At 39.6% G+C, this 23,272-nt stretch overlaps 1 protein-coding gene across 8 annotated transcripts in view; it reads right to left on the minus strand.

Annotated features, from left to right (window-relative positions):
- The window catches only part of SMARCA2 (SWI/SNF related BAF chromatin remodeling complex subunit ATPase 2), a 162,372-nt gene that overhangs the window by 123,273 nt on the left and 15,827 nt on the right, over nt 1-23,272 (minus strand). For all 8 annotated transcript variants that reach the window (XM_073228598.1, XM_073228602.1, XM_073228603.1 and 5 more), the window contains exons 3-7: nt 21,918-22,047; nt 15,891-16,265; nt 8,799-9,054; nt 2,363-2,489; nt 231-404 (exon numbers count right to left, since the gene is read on the minus strand). In XM_073228598.1, the coding sequence (XP_073084699.1) occupies nt 231-404; nt 2,363-2,489; nt 8,799-9,054; nt 15,891-16,265; nt 21,918-22,047 (1,062 nt within the window). The remainder of the gene's footprint in view (nt 1-230; nt 405-2,362; nt 2,490-8,798; nt 9,055-15,890; nt 16,266-21,917; nt 22,048-23,272) is intronic.

The following is a 23,272-nucleotide window of genomic DNA, read 5'->3' on the forward strand; positions in this document are numbered from 1 at the left end:
CTCGCCTCATCCCACTACAGCCCTTAGCAGGTCTCCCCCCTCAGCTGGCTTGGCCTAAGTTTCCATTTAGGCCATCCCGTGGTCAGACTGTGTAAGCTCCAAGGAACCTTTCTGTTCTGTGATGTCCCTCCCACCAGCAAGGCACATTTTTCAGTCATCCAGACTCCATCCAGTTCTAGCAGGACATCCCTCCAACAGAATGGCGCCCCCCCAAACCCCGGCCTGCCTACCTGGTGCTTCTGCCTGCGCTTCCTCTCCTGCTCAATCTTCTGCTGCTTCTCCAGTTTCTCCGTCATGCGTGCTTCCCTCAGAGTCTGGCGCTTGCTCCGTTTGTAGGCTTTGGAGTTCAGAGCCGTCTCCAGGGTTGTGTCCCGTCGCATGCAGGCCACTACCTCCTGTCTTAGCTGTCAAGAAGGGAGCACTTAGAGACCTGCCCCAAATGGAGGCCAGACTCCTGAACTCAGCCCTTCTCTTCCTTCCATTTGGGGGGACAGAATGGGGTTGCTATGAGTTTTTCAATCACAGTTGGCCCTTCAGTAAATGAAGGACTAAATCATGCCAAATTTATATAATATTTTCAAGTTGGTTTAAGTTTTCTTTCCAAATAATTCAGATACAAAGCGATAATAGCACTATAACACTAAAGAAATTAGATACTGAGATACTGTCTTGGCTTTTAAATAAATTAATTCAGAACAAATTAATGATATTAATTAGTTAATAAGCTTTTTCAATTTTTTTACTTTCTCTTAAGTGTCATACTAACATTCTCTTTGTGTTTAAAGATTAACTTTAATAATGCTCTGCAAAAAGAATAGAATTACTTCTTGTGCATATACAATAGTAGCAGGTACTCAACACAATGCTAATTCATACTCTCATATAAAAGATGGGAAATACTTAGTTTTGGCTTCCTTCTACTCCCAACAATGATATTCTTTGTAAAGTATTTCAGTTTTATACTGTATCTTGGACTTAACTTTTAAGTTATCATAAATATAATATCTTACCCATATTGTATGTTATATGGTGGTGGGACATGGGGGAATGGGAATGTACATTAAAGTAATCATTCTGAATCTGAAATCAGCATCAACTGCAACTAATTTCATTGGGAAACTTTATAGATAACAGATTTTTCAACAATATCAAGCAAAAATCAGAGACCAGTAAGAGACCAGCACTGTGAAGCTAATCTGAATATCTATCACTTTATTCCTGAAAATATGCTTGGTTAATAATCATGTAACATATTTTATCAAACACTTTATGACTGCATTTTCTGAAGTTACCTGCAGCACAGAAGTAAATGGACTTGGAGGCTTTTTCTTTCTTTCTCTCTGAATTTAGGCTGAAAACTATTCTCAGAAAGCTATGGCCAAGCAGCACCCTGCTGCCCTCCTATGATAGTATAACCAATAAAGTAAACTACTCCCAAGTTCACATGACAATAACAAGTGGGTGGCCTTGTGATTTTAGTCACAGCCTCCAACAGACCAAGTCATGTAATTCAATACTTCCAAACTACTGTCATTTATTAATAATTCATTTTGCATGCCCAAGACCACCAGCAAACCAACCCAGCTGACTGGTAAGGAAGCGTTCCTTTTCCCCTTTGGCTAAAAGAAGCAGTGTGCAGACCAGGAGATCACACTCACCAGAGTGAAAATTACCTCTGCCTCATTCTACTAGTCTCCTACTGATGCAGCAATTATAAAATAGATCATTATACTAATTTTTATTAGTCAGTGACTACTAAGAACCACAGCAAGAACAATGGATAACAATTTGCTGGGTAGTCAATATGGGGGTCTGATGTGATCAAATGCTCCAAACTTAGGTTTTGATGAATAACCAATAGTTACAAAACATAACTTTATGTATTTCTATAAATGATGAACTATTAATTCAGTGGAGTGGCTATTCTATTTATTAAAATTATTTTCATAGTTGTGGCTAGGATTTTACATTTATGTTTACCAAGAAGCTTTGACCTACTACCTTCTCGTGTTTCTTTGGAGTCATAAAGGCAAACAGGAGCTATCCTGTGTGTTCTAAAGCTTTCATCCACGGTAACAAAATGCCGTAACCCTGGCTTTGGAAACCAGAATACAGGAGGAAAAAGAAAAGCCTCTGATATACAGAAGAGAAAAACAGAATAATAAGCAATTCATCCTCATTACTTTTAAATGAGGTTTAAAATGAGGTTTAAAAAACTTTTAAATGGTTTAAAAGATACACTACTTACTATGTTTGTATCTTTATAACAATATTGAACAGACTTAAGGAAACACACAGATCACACTCTCCTACAATTACGTTTATTTCCTACAGCTCAGATTCTCTGGGGAAAAGGTATTACCTGACGTTGGAAATTGAGTAACCGAAGTGCTTTCAGTTCCACGGTTGCTTTGGTTCGTAAATCTGGTGGCAAAGAGCCAGGCAGATTTTCCAGTTCTTGTATTCTATGAGCTATGCGAGCCTGAAGTCTAAAGGAGATAATGAAATGGGGGAGGGCAGAGGTGGACATATACATTACAATTAGTCTTTAATGATAAACCACCCTCGTTTTAAGTTCATGGCAAAACATATTCCAGATACTGACAGCCAATTTCTGACACCCAAAGAGATTTTCTGGTGTCAGGAGAAAAGCTACCTTTGCATTAAGGCAGACAAGTGTCACACGTTGCATAACACTGGCCTTCTCCATAACCCCTCTCCACACCCAGAAAAGAAGGCTCACAATACATCTAAGGAGAAAAGTCAAATGCCATCTCCTGCTCTGAACAGACAGAGAACATGAGAGACAGGAAAATACGACAGCTCCCAAATGCCCAGCCAGCCAGAGTGCTGAGCTCAGACAACTCAGTTTTCTTTCCAGTTTCTGGTTCTGTACTAGGCAACAGGGCCATTTGCCCTCCTTGTCAAGATGCTGATGACAATGGCCATTAAGGCTGAGTGAACAACAGCAGTTATAGGTGCTGAGACCACAGAAATCAGCCAACCCAAGACATTCAGAGGGAGCCCTGGCAACCACAGCCACTTCCTCTGCGAGCAGTGCCTGCTGGAGAAAAGAAAAGGCAAATCTGGCATTTTAAGAAATCAGGTTTGGGGCAGCAGTAAATAGTAAAGAAAACAGTATTTAAAGGGTAGGCGTTTCTAGAAAAGGATTGCTGGAGATGCTTGTTATAGACATCATAAAAAATACATCGGCAGGTGCTTTCTCATAAAAAAGCAAAGACATCACATTTTCCTTATTCATTTGGGATACCAGTACTGCTAGCTTATAGTTTACTAGTTGTTAGTTAGTTTATACTAAGTATAAACTGGTTTTAGAGGTCACCTGGACCTATTCTTACAAATAATTATATGCCATTTAAATCTATTTGTGGGCAAACTGTCTTAGAAGAGATTTCAACAAAGAAAAATTAGCAAAAAGTAACTTGTTAAAATCAACAGCACTAAGGTTCACTTATTACACAATTTTAGTTAATTCTACCACTCTCTCAAACTCACACACACCCAAGGTAAATGCTATAATCGTTCCATTTCACTGATTAGAAAACTTAAGTCTGGAGATAACAAGAAACATGCCGATGTCACAGAATAAGTAAAGGACAGAGCAAGGCCAGAACCCTCCTCCACCTGACCCGGAAGCCACTGCAGGGTCATTGTACGTAACTAAAACACACTTTCTGTCAGTTTCCTGACCTCAACTATAAAAGCTGATAATTAAAGATTCTATTAAAAAATAATATTATGGGTTTGTCAACCTTTATGATACTGTATATTAATATGAACAAGTAAAACCTTTTGTGACTTACAGGCTGCAAGATGCCTTAATACATCACACTGCTCAAATATCAAACTGAGTGCTTTCACAAAAACTTAGTTGTTTGCTTGGGTAGAGAAATCAAATGCAATCTTTTTCAAACATTTAAAAACAACAGTAAGGGGAATGCATCACTATTTATTGATTTCACTGAAAATATGTACTATTTTATGTGGTATATACATATTATTAATTCTGGCTTAATAAATGATTTAACAGCATGATGTGTTTTTACGAGTATTATCACTCTTAGTCATGCTGTTATTTCCACTACACAAACCAAGATAAACAGTACTTTTAAATGGCTTACCCAAGCAACACACTAAAAATGTGTTAATTCAAACAACAGAAATAAACTTTGATTATTTTACTCTTTTGGTCACATTGTTCAACTCTCCCAACTTTCTTCCACATTCCTTGTACTAGTGATAGTCACAGGATTATTATCATGGTATTTTCTTATTTTCACTGTATGAAACAAACATTTACGTCATTTATCCAATTCAATTTCTTAAATATTCATGGAGCCAGAAATCTCCAGGTACAGCCACAGATGATACATCTTAACAGCTGGGGTATTAAGAGAAAAATCTATTACACATTTTCTTCAAATATATCATTGAAAGGGAAAAGAAATTAAACTACAATGATTTTACTTCTGTAGAATTAAGGCACATGCTAAAGGAAAATTATATATGGCACTAAGAAATGAGGGCCGCTGATGGGGTTATCTTGCTCCTCGGTTCTAGACTCACTGCAGACCATTTTCATTTGACTCCCCCAGAACTCAAAAACCATTCGCTGGTATTCTGGTTTACTCCCTGACAAAGAGGGCCAGGAACTCAATTAGAGGAACAGCTGCTTTTTTCCTAATCTGCTACAGGACCCTGGAGCTGGGACCAAATAATCAATCTTGGGACAACTGAGCTGAGGTGTGAGATTAAACCACATTGACCTGGGAGGATGGAGTTGAGGAGGGAAGCAGGGAGGTGGGAAGGAGGAAGATGGAGCCCTGGGTGGCAGCAGGAATTGGTGGGGCAGGGATGGGGGTGGGGGAGCCAGTTCTTCCTAAAATAACTGTTTCTCCAAAGGGCCTTGTAATTTCTCAGTAAATCTCAGATTCCCCAGCACAAAAGAATCTTTCTTTTATGAAAGGGAGGCAGGAAGTACAAAGTGTAAACGTGCAAGAGGAAAGGGAGATTCCATAGTAAAATTATATGCACTCGATTCAGCACACGGCGGGTACACAGCAAAGGTACAGGAGGGGCTTCCATAACGTAGCAAATTTTATCTTTTTGTAATGGTTGTTTTTGCTTGTTGTTAATAGAAAACTTCATTTTAAATAATGCTCTTCTCCAGACAATTTCATCTTCCCATCAATGGGATTCAGCAGGTAGTCCTGTAAAGAGATTCAGGATTCTAAACTTACCGAAACAACAACAGATGTAATACTGCATAACTGCAGGAGACTCATTTTGAGTCCTCATGAGTACAGAAAATTGAAGCAGAATTAGGTCACTCAGGTTTTTCATACAGCTTGAACAGTAAATCAAGAGAGGTTACTGTTCTGGCAAGAAAAAGAGTTCCATTAAAGGTAACAGATATTTGTTCAGGTCCAGAGGAGAAGTTTATGATTCCTAGAGGAGAGTTATTTGAACAGAAAATGACACTGGTACATTTTGTTCCTTCAAGGACCTGAGTGACACTTTTAAAAAAAGAGAGAGGAAGACTGACTTTTTGTAACTCTGCTGAGGAAGCAGCCCTTTGTGATTCTCGAGGAGGCATTCTCAGGGCTGCAGTGCGGATGAGGCAGGGCAGAAACCTCCAGCCCTCCTGCACTCTGAGGCAAGGTAGATGTCCTACCGTTTCCTTGCGAAGTGCCAACCTGATAACAACGAGGGCTGACAAAACTCAAAGATGCTCTTCTCAGGTAACCTTCCTTGAATGTGAAATACATCTTCCGTGCCAACATTTGTAGAATTCGTTTACATGCTAACACAACAATTCCTGGGCATTTCTGCCCAAACATCAAACTCTAAATGGAAGTGCTTAACTTAAGCATACGGATAGTTGTAATGAAAGTGTGCCAGAAAGGCCAAAGGCAAGGGGTGTATCCCTCTGCTACACTTGCTACTGAGAAAAGCAGTGAGTTCTATTCTAAGAGAAAGATGGTCAAAAAAGTCCAAGTTAAAGGGGAACAGAATGTTCTAACTGGAAAGCTTGTACAGATCTGAGGTGAAGCGTTCATATGCAAAAACTTATTTATGCTATTACTGAATAAAGAAGGTCAATTTGTCAAAATTCTGATTTCATGACGAACAAGGAAACACAGCCAAATGACTTAGGTTAAAAAAAATTTATGATTCTGACAGACAATTTTCACTGACAAGGTAAGTGATATCTCAACGGTCAAAGAAATGAATCTCTGTTAAAGAATTTCTGACAGATGATTTTTGCTCAAACTAAGTTTCCAAAATTACAGAAGAGATTGTTATTTAGCCCTTGCTTAAATCCTCAATCAGAAGATTAAAGATACATTGGACCCTTCCAGTTATCAGTGCTAAAGACTAGTGAGCCATCCCCTCAAAGAGGGGCAAAAGGAAAAGTGTTTCTTAGCTGCCTTTTACCAGGGCCAACAGGACTTAATCTAACCCTTTTTAAGGGAACTGTTTAGCTAATCTCTGCACTTGGATAAAGTATCTTCATCTGGGCAGAAGCCAGCTATTGTTTCATAAGTAAAGAAGAGGAAAGATGTCTTCACAAACACTGCTGGTGCCAACCTAGGCTTCTTCTCAAGATGGCCATGGGAAAATTCAAGCCAACAGTCCCACCAGCTTTTTGGACCCAGGGATGTCACTCACATCAATCATTTTGAAAGCCATGTAGCTTTACAAAAGAGGAAAGATTTATCAAGTAATAATTTGAAAAACAGCCATTCTACCACATTCTGTCATGTGTAATATTTAAAAGATACTAATAGATTATTTCTTCATTGGCACAGAAGAACAAAAGCTTTTCACCTACTGGAATAGGCTAAATAGTACTACTTTATACTGTATACTTGGGAGACTATCCATTAATAATCACTTCCAAAAAAAGGTGCTAAAATGAGCTCATTACAAGAAATCCCTGCCAATAAAACTCTGGCAAAAATGACAAATGAAATTTAGGAATTAGTAAAATATACACACAACACAACATAGGCTGAATAAGGAAGGAAGGTATTTCTAAGTACAAAGCCAGTATTATGAGCATAGTCGGCATCATCTAATGAAGAAAGTACTGGTAGCTTTGTACCTTCAAGGTCTAAAAAAAAAATGTTAGCATTTAGGAAGTGAGAACTTTGGAATAACTAAACAGTACCCATCTATCCCATCTATAGTCTTCTAAAAAATACTTTTGACTTTTCTTATTCAATAGCAACATAAAGGACTATATTTGAATATAGTTTTTCTGCCCCAAATGAGTACTTCGTATCTGACTTTAAACCACACAGCAATTATTGATCCACCAGAATCTGCCTATCAACATTGAAATATCAATTGATGATGATTATCTAGCTCTCTAGGGATATAAGAAATGCAGGCAACAGCATCATAAAAGGTCTTAATTGAGGATTAGTAGTAGTAATGACAGTGAAGTTATACTTTTCACCCAAAAAGCTACACACATTTAATAGCAAGTTAGTAACTTCTTTCAGAGTAGTTTTCAAAGCTGATAATGTAGTACTGTAATCTAATAATAAATTATGTGTTTTTAATAAAGATTAAGATAGTGTTTTTACAGGGAGCCTACACATTATTTACTAACATAACATTCTCTGTGATTTTTAAACTCTAATTTTCCTTAAATCATATTTGGGAACTACTAGTAAGAGCTGATCTGTATTCAAAGCCTTTTTATCATTTTATCTTCCCCCTACAAGAGGGGCTATACTTCCCTCTTTTAATATATGAGGAAACTGAGTCACAGAAAAGAAACGTAATTTGTCAACAGTAACACAGCTAACTCCAGAAACTATCTTAGCTTTCTTTTATCTTGACTCAACACTTCCTGGACTCTTTTTGGTTGTCGTTAACCATTAACATTAGGAGTCTGCCAACCCCAGCCTGTGGGCCAAAACCTGCCCACAGCCTGTTTTTTGTAAATAAATTTTTTGGAACATGGCCAGCCTATTATTATCTACGGCTGCTCACACTACAAGGGCAGAGCTGAGTAGCTGTGACAGATACATCACGGCCCCACAAGGGTAAGGGTCACTACCTGGCCCTTTACAGAAAAGGCTCGCTAACTCCTGCTTTAGATAAATGTGCCAAATCAAGTGAAAATTAATATCCTGGAATAAGAGTTTAAATAAAGACTGCAAATGAAGACACTTACATAGCGCTTACCTCTAAAATTGGACCAAGTCATGGACTAACAAATGCATGAATTAAAACAAAGAAGGTTATTACACCGAGCTCCTGAAGTATGCTTTAGTGTCATGAGATGTGTCATTAACCTGAAGGTCAGACTAGCACACACACTCAACACCCGAGCAGCTCACAGTCATCATTCAAGGACAAACTAATACCAGAGCAAAGCCCTGCACAATCCTGGTGTGAAATGACTGTTTTCTGGGACTCAAAGAAGCTCACGGCTGGGCGTTGGGTCTTGGCATCCCTAGAACCCAATACAGAGCTTGGCATGCCACAGCGGGTGTTCTACCTCAGTGAGGAGGAAATTGCCGTCCCACCAACCTGGAGCCATCAGGGACCCCCACCCTGCCACCCTCAGGGTGGACAAACTTGCTCTCTGCCACATGGTTCTGATACCATCCCCATGGCACGAGTTCCCGGCCTCTGCAGTTTCCCTTCAGCTGTCCCAGAGCTAAGAATGCCCACAGCCCTAGGAGACAGCACACCCCCGGGCTTCGAGTACTTGCCGCCACACAGAAGTTGAACCCCTTCTGAGGTGGGGTCATTACCTATATTCCCGCTCCTGCAGAATCTCCACGGGGTCCAGGCCTTGGGGTTTCTGGATGGGGCTGATCCGGCTCTGCTTCTGCTGCAGCTGAAGGATGGGTGACGGCTGCCCCGGGGCGGGTGGCTGCACGGAGGGCCCGGGCACGGCGGCCGCGGGCGGCGGCGCTGCTGCGGGGGGCGCGGGTGAGGGCCGGCCACTTGGCGCAGGCACCGGCAGCTTCTGCGGGGGGCTCGGGCCGCTCAGCTCTGGCCCGGGTCCTGCGGGACGAGAACGACATGGCAGCTGGCGGCACGACGCCCTGCCCACTGCCCCCCGCGGCCCAGTGACGGGGAACTGAATGTCTCAAGGGAAGAAACAAGCAGGGAATGCAGTAAGATGAGGAGGGCAGGTGGGGTGAGGCGAGAAGGGGCAAGAGAGGAAAATGGACAAGAAGCCGGCATCTGTCCCCAGAGGGAAATGGTATCCATTAATGAACTGTGTGAAATGACACAAAAAATGACTCTTCAGTAATGAATTAAGGAATGGACAGCCAGCTCTCAATGGAGGTCTACAGTAGGTTTTTAAAAAGAATTACAGGTGCATTCAGAGTTCAAAAAAGGGAGTCCCCTAACTTGTAATTTGGGTGTGGCCCTAAAATCACATCTGGCAAAGTACAAAACAAGCCCCTCTCGACAGACCTTCATCCTGATCTGGAATAACCGTGCTGCTGGAAGAGCAGATACAGTCAGCGGCTTATTAACTTATTAAGCTAATAAGGGCTCCGATGTGAACAGAAAGGTTATTCATTTTTCGTTAAAAGCCCTTACAGCCTATTTCAGGCTTAATCAGTGCATCTGAAGACCTTAAATACTTTTTTTAAGTTCTCTTATTAGAAATATTTCTAATATCAGGGAACTTTAGAGACTTAGAAATTTCTAAATTCTAATAGGGGGAAAAAATTCTGCTCATGCCCCTGTAATAAAAAGTCACAAATATTAAGGTTCAAGAGAGTATTTTTCTCATGTTACCAGAATAAAGGGATATGCAATCATCAAGCTTATCAAAATACACTTAATAAGTTAATTTAAAGCAAATTTCCACATTAAACTTCAGAAGTTTAAATTGATTGCAAGGTATGGACCTGAAATAAAAAGTACTCCATTTCTCCATCCTAGGTGAATTTTTACCTACTTCAAAATTATGAGTAAGATTAGTGATGCTACCAGATGAGTTAATAAATTTAAAAAAAAATCTCAATAAGCAGACATTAAAACCTCCAATAGGCATTCTTCCAACTATTTTCTGTATATTTTCAAAGAAAAATTAAAATTATTAAATAGTAACAAGTAATAATAGTCTATGTACTTGAAAGCAACTTAATAATTAACCATACAGAGACAATACTTATGAAAAATTGGAAACATTTATTCAATTTCTAGCAAACACCATTGAGAAAAGGGTTTAAATGACAATGCAAGAATGCCTATAAGCAAACATTGTGACAGGAGAATGTGAAGAATTCAAATTACTTTGGAAATGTGTGTGTGCGTGCGTGCATGCATGTGTGTGTGTGTGTGTCTGTGGTGTGTGTGGTGTCACTGTTCTTTTTTTCCCCTCCTTCTGAAATTAGGCAGAACTTTCCAAAAGACATAACTAGCTTATCTTTAAGATTAGGATTCTTGAGGTAATGTATAGCCCTGGTTCTAGGGGGTGATGAAAAATTCTTGGGGGAAAAATGCATTTCTTTTCATTTTTTGCTGTGGGCATAGTAGAGGTAACTGTCATTATAAGGGATTATTTTCAGCTAAGTACTTACTGACATTTTTCTGAATGGGAGGTCTTTTACAGAATGCATAGTTTTTCATAATATTTTATATTTAGAGTTTCTATTATCCATATTTCTTACTCAGAATTATAAACCAATTTCTTAGTGAGTTATTGAGCATTAGAATATTAGAATAAGCTATGGGGGGACATTTTAGAATATTTTTTCCTAGAGGTCTTTAAAACAGGGTAGATTTTTTTCATTTAGATTGCTATAGGTATGATCCAGTCAAAAGACAGGAGATATTTTTAACTTTCATTTGAATTCTCTGTGATTCTATAAATCTCCTTAATAAGCTCAAGAAACTGGTAGAATTAAATATATTTGATGACGTGGTATAAACATATTAAATAATGAATTCAATAATTTAAGCCCTAAAAAAAAACAACCTTAAAAAAACTGGGGTCTTACCGGTAAGATAGCATCATAATAATTACTTCAAATTCAATTCTCAAAGTGTTTTGCCTCCTTTCAAAGATTAAGTAATTCATCAACAAAACCTATAACAGTGCTATAATGGTGCAATAGGTGAATTGCACTTATTCCAAGTGCTTTCTTCCTTAGCATTATGGCCTGTAAATACCTATGCAGAAGCCTATGAGGACTCCTTGAGGTATATTCAAGTCACTGTTTTTGAAACCACATTTAAGCAAAGGAATGTGCCCAGAGAATATCTGATATCCCTGGTTCCAAATCTAGCTGTTTTTGCCTATGACTCTGAGCTAGATCTCATACAGATATGGCTGGTCTCCTTTAATCAATAAATACAGAGACTTTCTTATCTTGTTAACTGACCCTTAAAATTGAGAAGCAGAGACAGATCCAAACATGGACTTGTATATTCAAATCTCCAACTTAATAAATACTATAACTTACTATGGATGAATTTTAAAGCACCCTGTATTTTCCCAAAAGAACTAGTAAGCCTCACCTCAGCTCTCTCAACTAGTGGTTGTCTGAGCCTGAGCAAGTTACTTCACTCCTTGTGCCCCACTCTCCTCACCTGTAGACCTGGACTAATGACAGTAGCCACTTCACATCAGTAAGGAGAATTCAGTGAAACAATGTGGCTCCACAGTCAACCCTTAGTCCTTGTCATTTTATTGCCACCAGGGACACGAAGGCACAGAATCTAATTTAATTACTTTACAGAAAAACCCTGTGGCAAAAACAACTTCGGCAGCATGCTTTTCTATAGTAAACTTCAAAATGTTTCTGTAGTTTGATGCAACTCAACGCAAAGGCCCAGATAAGTCAGCCCTGCCTTGTGCTCCCTGTCTGTCTGCTACCACAATCACTTACAAGCAAACTCTTCTCCTAACTAAACACCACGATTTATTTACTGTATGGGTCTGCCTTCTCCTCCCTCCAACAGATTATATAAAAACTTCTATTTACAGAGGCTAGGGAACTGAACGTAGACTGCCACAATTTGACATGTCCAGAATGTAACTCCCTCTTCAGTAGGCTTTATGCCTGCCCCTCAGGTGGTTACTGAGTTGAGTTGCCTGACTGGATTTGCTATCAACAGAAGTTATCTCTACAACAGACACTCGGGGTCTGCTAAATGATAAGATGTCTCCCTGATATCTTCAAATGAAAGACAAATTACATTCTTCAGCTTATCTCCTACTCCCTTTCCAACATAAACAATTTAGGATTAATTGTCAGAGGCACAAAATACATCTATTTTCCCTTCAATCCTCACCTTTAAACTTCAAAGTCAAGGTAGATGTACGCCCTGACACTCCTGAGGGGTATCCCAGTGCAGCTAAAGGGAACGGGGAGTCTTTGATGGATGCATCCCTATTCCCTAAGGAACAGGGAAACGTATTAAAATGTCTAAGTCTCACATGTACAGAATTTCTGTGCATTCAGAGCCCCCACTGTGCCTTCTGGCACACAAGGGTACTTATGCAAACAGTTCTCTGCATTAAATAAAGTTTAAGTGGTTTCCACAGGTTGAAAAATAAATTTAATGAAGTGTATTTAAATGGAGCATATGAAGACATTTTACAAAATTTTAAGAAGTGGGAAAGGGACAAGCACTGAAAAAAATTAAAAATCCAACTTTTACTTTCTACCATAAGGTCCTTTCCTCCTCCTCCCCGCCAAAACTACCCAAAACCTTTTCAGTTCCTGTTTTTAATTGTGTGTTAGTCTCTAAAAGGAAAAATGAATCAAAATGAAAAGAAAAATGATGGCTTAGATTTGCGTGGAGCCCATAGCAGGCGAGGACGGAAGAGTCATCTGTTTGGTGTACCTCTCTGGTGGTGTCTATGTCACTTCTGGGGAATCACAACTTTGGAGTAGGTTTGAGACACACCACCCCAGCCAAAAAGATTCTCTTCACACATGAGTAACACTCGTAAATGGGACAAAAGAAAAATGGAATCACAGCTACCTCAAGAAAAGTGGATATATTTAAACTTATTGTTTCCTATATTAGTAGAGGCATTAGTAGAAGTATTAGTAGAGGCATTTATATGCCATTATACTTTTGTATGTAAAAAAGGGATGGAAACAAAAAGTTAACAGCAATTAATAAAATGTTAACTTTAAGAAAATTTTGTTCTTATCCTAAATGCCAATCAAGAAAAAACCCTGCCAAGTAAGGTTATCATCTCCCTATGAAATCTGAGATTTGGGGATAAGTTTAGTGATGCTGTCAGATTCAAGCTCCTTCCCAGTAATAGGAATGGGTCTGCTCTGTTTGAAGGCATCTCCTTTCCTCTCTTATCTCTGGCCTCCTTTCCCACTCTGGCATAAAACACTATTTGCCCAAATATTTTCCTTGCTAATGAAGCCTGACTGCTGGAAATACAAAAGACACGAGCAGTGGGTAATACAATGAATTCCCTCTAATGACTGGGGTCTGGTGTGTGAAAAGGTAGGCACTGCAGCTGGGTTAAAAAATGCAGCTCTCTCTTCTGGAAATGAGCCAGAAAACACAGTCAGGATTGTGTTTATCAGGATGTGAAGTATTTATTACAAGTGTCCAGATAAGTGAAACTTCATCCTTTAAGTTTTACTACTTTATCTGGTCTCATTATTTTGACTTTGGGTAATAAAAGGGTTTCAATTGAATCATTCAGCTTCCTGTCTTCTTAAACAATACTTTGGAATCTCTTCCTGCTGAATCTAGGTCATTTTTTAGAATACCAAGGCTCATGGAGGTCTGCGATGAGATGATGCCCCAGGACAACTTTCCACGTGCAATAAAGTTTGCCTGTATGACAAGGTCCCACACGACTACCTTTTCAGAGACACAGGTTTTGCTCCTGCCTCCTTAAACTACCAATGGCTACCATTCCACCTCTGCTGGGGACTCTTTTTGTTCATACTCCTCATGAACTGAACTGAGATGGGGATATCGAGATTACCAATTTTGCTGACATTGTGTTTGGAATACAAGTAATGAGGTTCTAAGTAAGGAGCTGAGACAACTACTTTTTTTACACACTGGAGGAAAATGCTGGCATTTGGTACACAGACTCTGAGACAGATTCTTTCCCTTACCATGAACTGTTTTGTGATCAAGGAGCCAGTGCAGGAAAGTAGGTAAGGACATGGGTCCCAAGTCACACTGTGGCATCTGAATCCTGACTCTCCCTATTCTAGAATACTCCAGATCTATCACATGTGCCTGGTACTTCTTTGCTGAGCCCAGTGCCTACAGTAAACTAGTAGGCCCTCACTACATACAAGCTACACACATACCAAGACAAACATTTTTTTTCCTTCTGTCTGGCTGCATTCCTAAAGCTGGAGTTCTGCAGTTTTAAAACCTCTAAATACACTGAGTGTTCAAATCACCATTTTCTGCACAGTTTTCTTATATAACCTTTTCAGTCCCTAGTGTTTGGTTCATATGGTCCTCCACCTACCAGATCATGCTGGTGTCACACAGAGACCTGGAGATGACATGACTATATTCTTGATCTTTAAAAACCCATTCCTAAGGCTACATCTACAATTAACAGGGTGAGTTCATCCTTCAGGGAGGGCCACTCTTAGAGTCTCCTCTATCAGAAAAGAAATACATACAAGTCCAAATGTAGAGTATTAAACAAATAAGAAGAGGCTGAACTCTCCCATTGCCCCAAAACCTAGGGAGACTACCAAACCCCAGACTAATTGTTTGCAATGATCAGTGGGTCAGGATTTGCCCAAATGAGAGGGAACCATTCACAAGAGATGGTGTCAAAGTCAAAAAAGCACACTGGCATTCAAAGCTCTAGTTAGAACAGAAACCATAAACTCTCTGCTTATTCATTTGTTAACAAAAAACTTGCCAGAGAAAATAACATTAATGAAAGGTTATTCTATACACCCAGTTGCACCTCTGAATTGTTTTATAGGTATCATGCCAGACCACCAGAAAGCCACACAGAGGACTATCTCATCTTGACCCATTACCTAATTGTAACAGCTACAGATTTGATACCAGAGTATATAAGAAATAGGCCATGTGGATTCTGTTACTCTATTTATTATGAACAAATGTTACCAAAACTGTTATCATGCAGTGCCTCTTGCAATAATAATAGCAATAACTTTAACAATCCTACCTGGGAAATCTACTTTATACTCTCATGTTAGGAAAAAGCCCTGTGTCCTCAGAAACTGGTCAGCAACTTCCTTCTGAACAGTGAGAATTAGGTACCTGACCCCATCTCCCTTCCTAAACACTGCTCGAGTCAGCCTGGACACTCAGAGGCAGCAACCATGGGGCCTGTGGCCCCCCAATTCCTGCCCTCCCTGACCTCAATTTCTATTTCCCTTCCTTTCAGATTCTTCTACTTGATAATCATTCTACTGCAGTTATGCATCTTGAAAACCTCCCCAAATGCTTTTCACAACAAAAAGGGGTAGACATAAATAAATGAACAAGCAAAATGGCTCAAAGAGGGCTAATTCCTGCAGCACGCTTCGGCGACGGAATGCAACAGAGGCAGGGTTCTTAAGCTGGGTGTGTGCATGGGCTTCCAACAAACCTCAAACCTCTCGAAAGAGAATGCAAAATCATAGAGGATAATGCTTTTTTACTAGGTCCACAGCTTGCACTAGAGTCTCCAAAGGTTAGGAAGCACTGTTCTTAGGACTCTACAGCAGAGGAGACCCAGAATCTTGGTCAACTAAGTGAAGCAAGACAAAGGAGCCAGGGAGATACAACAGAAGGCTAAGTCAGCCCTGGGCTTACAGCAGCCCAGCGGTTCTGTGCAGTTAGCAGTCTTTCTTATCTGAGGTGGACCGTCACATTATTCATTTGGTTGCATATGAACCTACCAGATGGTCTGCTGTAGTTAACAAGGGCCTGCTGCTGCGGCGGCGGCTGTGGCTGTGGCTGTGGCGGCGGCGGCGGCTGCTGCTGCATGCCAGGCAACGTCCTTTTCCCCTGGACTGCCAGCTGCAGTGTTTCGGGGAGGGGCTGGCCCCGGGCCAACATTTTGTAAGCTAAAATCTGAGCTCGCAGCTGATGCAGCTGGACGGCACTGAAAGGCGAGGGCCCTCTGTTGGGCTGGCTCATGGCCTGCGGATCACCTGGGATGAGGGGCCCTGGCTGGCTTGGCGGCATCTGGGGTGGGGTGGGGCCACCTCCGGACATAGGGCTGGAGACGTGCTCTGGGGCTCCTAAAGGGGATGGGTGTGGCGACATGTAACCTAGAACAAAATACAAAAGTAGATCACAGGCTGCCCCCAGGTAAAGACCCTCAAAGAGAGGCATTCCTGAATATTTTGATAATTTTCTAGGACAGCACTGTCTGACAGAATTCTAAGTATATATAATAATTACATAATTATATAATTTAAAACATATATATCAAATACACATAAAATTTTCTAGTCGTCACATTTAAAAAAAGGACAAAATTTTAGTATATTTAATTCAACATACTCCATTCCAAATAATCACTTCAAAACATATAGGTCACTAAAGAGATTACTTTAAATTCTTTTTTTCCATACTAAGTTATAGTGCATCTCAGTTAGGACAAGCCACATTTCAAGTGATCAATGGCCATATGTATCGTAGAGGGTAAATGGTTAGGGGCTATTGTACACCTAAAAGAAAGGTACCAGAGGATAATATTATACATTAAAAGAAGATCCAACCAAGAGAACAAAACCTGACGGTGTCTACTATATTGCAATGGAGAAGGCAGAGTCTCTTCTGGGAACAGCAACTATTTCCTTGGTTTATTCTTATGCATGTTATGCAAAGTTCACAATGACTGAGGGCCTCCACTGTTGTAGGCACTACACAAAGTAGTATACATACTATCTTGGTTGAGTTCTCCCTGGAAACAGAACCTGATGGGAGGATGGAGTGCAGGTGATTTATTGGGAAGGTGCAGGAACACTGGCAAGGTTCATGGAAAGATAATATAAGGAAGAGAAAGCAGCCAATAAGGTGTGTATTATTAAGCTGCTGCTGTACTGGGTGACTGAAGATTAATCTCATGCAGAAGTTCTGGAACATAAGCCAAGGAACTTGCTTCTATATTATGCCAGGGGAGGAGTGAAGAAGCTGGGGTATTTTATACTTTTAGGATCACCAGTCATTGATTATGTCACTGGTTATGACCCAGGGGTCATTAACCCCAGTGACTTTGCCATGTGCGGGTAAGGTAGACTGGTGTAGACTGAAGCTGAGACGGTGATGTGGCTGGCTTCTCAGGCTGGCAGAAGCAAAGAGATGGTAGAGAGAATTAAATGGGTGTGAGTGGAGCACACACATCTTCAATCCTCACAACAGAAGATATGTATTGTCACCTCATTTTTTAACATGAGGAAACTGAGGCTCAGGGAGTAGGCAAGTCATCCAAGGTCACAAAACTGCATCTCGGCAGCTCCAAGATTCGAACCTGTTTGGCTCCAGTGTATTTGCTCTTTCCATGGCCTAACATTAACTTGGTTTTATAAATGTAAGTTAAAAACCTCAAAGTTTAAAAAATCTAGAACCACTTACAATGTAACATAAAAATGAGAGTAATCTGTTTGGGTTGTAAGAGATCTAAATGGGAAATTCAGGAATACTTTTCCTGGGAAGAAAAGTTAAAATGCACGAAAGTTTCAAGGAACTGACTTCAGGAGATGAACTGTATAGCCTGGCCAAAGAATTCCTAGAAAAGCATGTGGCTGAGTGTTGCTGGAAGAGGACCCAAGATAAAGGAGAGAACAAAGTGGCTTACTGCAATCCAAAAGGTTGCCCTGAATTCAAGCTAAGTGCTAATCAACCAAGTCCAAGGTGTCCTAAGACACAATATAAAATATTAAAGGTCTTTTCCCTTTAAGAGATGTATTTACATCACAGTTATCATAAAAGTTATCACATATGTTTTTATTAGACATCTTCTGTGTGTGTGAACCTCTGTCAACTTTTAGCTGAAGCAGCTCCGCGCATCTTTGCGGAATCAAAGAGGCCCAAGAATACATGACCCATACTGGCTGGGGACTCACTATCACCTTTCACGTGACTAGAGAAAATAAAGGATACAGTTACTTTTATCTCAAATTGCCATTTGAAAAGGGAAACAAATTTAGTCTGATCCCGAAGACAAGAGTAGGTATTGTTTTATCAATTGGTGAGAAGCAAAACTCCACTCCGAGAAATCCTGCCCAGAATAGAAATGGAAGAACTATCAACTCTCATGCCCCAAATCCCTACTCCATAAGGGGAGACAAAAAACCATGCAGCTATTAGGATCCCAGCGTAAGTTAGCCAAGAAAATGTCCCTGAAATCCACCTACAAGACTAGGAGAAATTTAATTTCCAGCATGTGGTTATTTATAACACTAAATATTTAGAGATTATCTGTAACATACACTTGGTCATTAACAATCCTCCTTCTTAATGAGGCTTACATTTGCCCCTTCATAGTAATGCTGGTACAAAATGGTAGTATGTTCACTGTCAAAATACCTTGCTGACATCTTTTTGTCCAACTCTGTTATCTACCACAGAGGGAAAAACTTCCAACCAAAGCTTCTGACATTTTCATAGTAGAAGGGATACTACTACCAGGCATTAAAATGGGTCTTGTGTCTCCTTCTGGTCCCCCCTGTTTCCTAAGGTTGTCAACTACAACTCACCTACGATGAATCAAAGAATGCCTAATACAGTGGACCAAAACAGTAGCCAATTCAGCCTAAGCTCCACAGTTTAAATCAAATTGCTCTTTTAAACTATGAACTATGGGCAAGGCCAAATTACAAAGGTGAGGCGGTTTCATTAGGCACAATTTCATTAAGCACTTTTGCCTCAAATTTGCTAAAAGAAACCAAGAATTGGCATAAAAGTCATTTTGCAAATTTAACCAATGCGACATTTTACCTCAAATGTGGTAAGAAGAAACTGGGGGTGGTTAGAATTGTTTCTCAAAATTTGTAGGGATGTTAATAGAATCATTCTATCACCATATGGCATTAAAAATGTGACAATGTTTCAGCTAAAAAGAGATTTTTTTTTTCCTACATGACGAGCATTCCATAAAACTTTGGGGGGGAAAAGAATCTAAATGATGAAACAACATAACGTATTTTGGTAATTATCTTTAGTTGAGAAAACAGTGAGGAAATTGCCTGAGAGTGAATATACATTTGTCTGCAGGATGACAGGGTTGATGCAGAATCTGCTCTTACTGAACTCTGGTTTGATTTTCTTATTCAAAAGCAGTCAGTTTTACTTCCCTAGTCTTCAAGGGCCATTATCTCCCCAGTTTCACCTTGCCTCAGAAAGAAGCATTCACCTCTCTCCTTTTAATAATCCTAAATTTGTAAGTGCCAATTTTATATGAATGTTCTCTTCACACACACATATACACATATACACACACACAGCGTTAAATATTATATACTTGCCTTTGAAGGCTTGTTCTCTCCAATATATTAAAAATAAATGATGTTATCATTGGAACCAGAAGGTACACAATTCAGTATTTATTGAAGGAAATGGTTTTGCTTCTCAACCAATACCTTAAAATAACCTAATAGGTTGCTAGGTAGTTAAAAAGCTGGCAGCTTTCCGATCAATACTACGCCTCTCTGTACCTGTGTGTTTATATATGGCTTTCTACAATGGGTTTTTTATAGATACATGCTATTACAGAGTCTAAATCCTTTTTAGATTATTATACAGAATAAGACCACATTATACCAATATTATTTATTCAAAAATATGCTTTTAAATAACTCATTCCCCAGCCTACAATGCACTTTACTATTTTAGAGGAAAACATTACATGCTAATTCCAACTTCATTTAATGTAAACCTCTGCATTTCAAAGTAATTATAACTTACTGAAACTATATTAACATTAAGCTCTATTTAAATTGTTGACTTTTGAATGTACAGGTTCATTTCTCTACCTAATTGAATAAAATTTACTAAGTATCTATCCAGTTATGTACTAGACACTGCACCAGCTGTTGGAGATACCAAGAATGATGAAAGGAACCAAGCAATGAGAGAAAACTTTGCAGTACATAAAAGTAAAAATGCTCAGTTATAATTTATGCATTATAAAGCAGTTTGTTTGGAGGTTTCCTAGGTATTGCAAAGGTAGGTTTTGTTTTATCAATTGGTGAGAAGTAAAACTCCACTCAGAGAAATCCTACTAGAGGTATTGCAAAGCCAGGAGCAGACAGAACAAGCACCTGGCCTTGAGAATCACTGAATACAATCATGTACACCTCCCAGGTATTAAAAAGGAGATCTACATTAGCTCTGTGAAAACAGCTGGCTCTTTAGAATTTAAATGATAAATCTGGAAGTGTTGTCTTAATCCATTCTTATTGACACTGAATGGGTCAATTTTTTTCTTCCTATATTGCAACAAGTCCCAGTGATTCAGGCTGCTATTCTGACATGGTCCAAGATTTTATGAGTCATATGCAATATGTACACCTACCTGCCAACAAAATTCAAATCAGAGTCCGGGATTTTTAAAAAATCTGTTTAAATATTAGTGAAGACACACTCCCATGACTTGCTTTACAAATTTTTTAAAAACTGAATACATTTCTCTAAACCTTTACAGTCAAAAACCCTCCCTCAGGTGGATGGATTGTCTGATCATGGACAGAGGAAAAAATTCAGGTACATTAAATTACAATGAAGTATGCACAGCAACACATAAACCATAAACTTTGAATTGGAATAACAACATACTAGGGTTAATTAGTGCTAGATTAACCCACACTCCTTGCATGCTGACGTGCCTATACAATGATAATGGAAACAGGTTACATTGTATTCAAAAGACCTTGAGGGTTTCTTTAATATACCTTCAACAGTGAGGGAAAAAGACACCAAGGAGAAAAGAAATATACTGCACATTCACTGACTGACCACTGTTGTGGTTTGAACTGTGTACTCTACAAAGACAGGCTGAAGCTCCAACCTTAGGACCTGTGAATGTGACCTTATTTAGAAATAGGATCTTTGCAGATGTAATCAGGTTAAAATAAGGCCACACTGGATTAGGGCAGGTCCTAATCCAATGACAGGTATTCCTGTAAGAAAAGGGAAATCTGGACATAGAAACAGGAGCAAAGGAAAAATGTCATGTGGAGACCAAGCCAGAGATTGGAGTGACAGATCTACAGGCCAAGGAGTGCCAAGGATTTCTGGCAACTGCCAGAAGCTAGGAGGCCCAGGATTCTTCACTGAAGCCTTTGGAGAGAGCATAGCCCTGCTGGTACCTTGATTTCAGACTTCTCGCCTCCAGAATGGCAAGAGAATAAATGTCTATTGTTTTAAGTCACCCAGTTTGTGGTAATTTGTTACAGCAGCCCTATGTGACTAATACAGCCACCTTACAGACCATGTATAAGCATGGAACTCAAGGGACACAGATAAAATGTGAACCTTACCATGATATCTATGCTGTCATTGAGAGGCAGATCTGAATTCTCCTGGCCCTGTCACTTATTGGATGTGGAAACTTAGGAAACTTAGGTAAATGAAGTAAAATTCTCTGACCTTTAGATTCCCCATCTATCAAACTGGGGTAACATACCTTGTCTTATAAGAGCATAACATAGATTCTGCATAAAGTACATAGAGCACTTTGCAGAGTACTTGGACACATGGCGGTTAGTAAAATTACTAGAATTTTGGAAATAAAATTGCCCATATAAATCATAAAGTTGTGTTGGAGAGGGTAAGGGGAAATTTCTACAGGGAAAAAATAACTGCTGGCTTCAATCTGCCTTAGACATGTTCTCTGGAAATTGTAATTAAAATAACCAATAGGAAGGATCAAAGACTATGGTATGGAAACCAAATTCAGGCACAGAGCAGACACAAACCTTGGCTGTGCTGGTCCATTGGACTCTGGGGAGGACCCATTCCAGGGTGTGGGGGCCGCATGCTGGTGCCCTTCATGGACCCACAGTGGATATCTTCCACAATCCCCTTGTCGTGCATACCATCTATGGGCTGAAACATTTAAAGGACACCAGTTAGACGTCTCTTTAAGGTAGAGTATTTTTCCATCTGGAGTTTTAAGACTTCTCCCTAAAGTCTTCAAAATTGTGGCACAATTTTATTACCCATACTCTAGTCAGATTTTTATATTTACATTACATATATTATGATGTACTACATATATTTTATAGGTGGGGTCAAAAAAAAAAGACTATACCAACAAGATAAGCAACACTACAAGTCAAAAGGTAAGGCTTTAGACAGCTGAAATTGTTTTTTTTTTGTAACATCAAAACCTATCAATAAAAATGAGATCCTGTTCTCAAGGTAGACAAATATAAGCTGTCCTTACACACCCTTTTCAGTAAGTCCTGAAACCTGTTGCATATTGAAATGAGTCCGAAGTCTGAAGGAAGCCTATTTGAAATGTCTATGACGATCTACTTTTTGGTAATTTTCTTCTTCATCAGAGCGGAAGGAACTACAGAAAGTTTAAAAGTCAAAACCAGAAAGTTCCATGGCAGTTGGGAAGAAAGGAACAGGCGGGTAAGAGCAGGGAATGATGGGCAAGGCAAGGTAGGTGAAGCAGAGGACGCTACCCCACAGACGGAAGAAAACTGAAAAAGGGTAAAGGCAGAGTTTGGAAAACAACAGAGAACACAGGGGCTGGAAACAGGACTCTGGGCCTCGTACATGGCAGACAAACAATAAACAGCTATGGAGTTGACGTTAATCCAATCCAGAATTGGGCAATGGGGCATGTGTTTGAAAAAAGAAAAGTCTATTCCTCCCCAAACTGGAATAGCTATTCTCAAAACAGCCTGAAAGAAATATTCCAGAAGTTTATAGAAACCAAATGACTTCAGGCAAGAAAGTATGAGTGTTTGCAGTTTTAGAGAAAGGAAAGTTAATTTCTGCAGAGTCAAAAGCCTGCACTTGAAAAGAGGAAAAATTTGCCATAAAGAAGATGTTCAGAAGAAAAATGGGCAGAATTTGGTATAAAGAGTGGCTCTGAGTCTGTAAAGTAGTAATAATAGGGAGGAAATCAAAACAACGCAGCAGATGTATTTAGGCCACTTGTTTATTTATTTCCAGTAATGTTGAAAAGCAAAAAGCTGAAGCTCAGAGAGAGAACGGGGAGAAAGACAAGAAATAAAGCTCCCTATGAAAAGAATCTAAGAAAGCAAAGGCATCTGGTCAGCAGGTGCGAACTCTCAGCACTTAACCATGTCCTCGC

Source organism: Manis javanica, chromosome 2 (assembly GCF_040802235.1).
Source record: "Manis javanica isolate MJ-LG chromosome 2, MJ_LKY, whole genome shotgun sequence".
In the NCBI taxonomy this organism is placed as follows: Eukaryota; Metazoa; Chordata; class Mammalia; order Pholidota; family Manidae; genus Manis; species Manis javanica.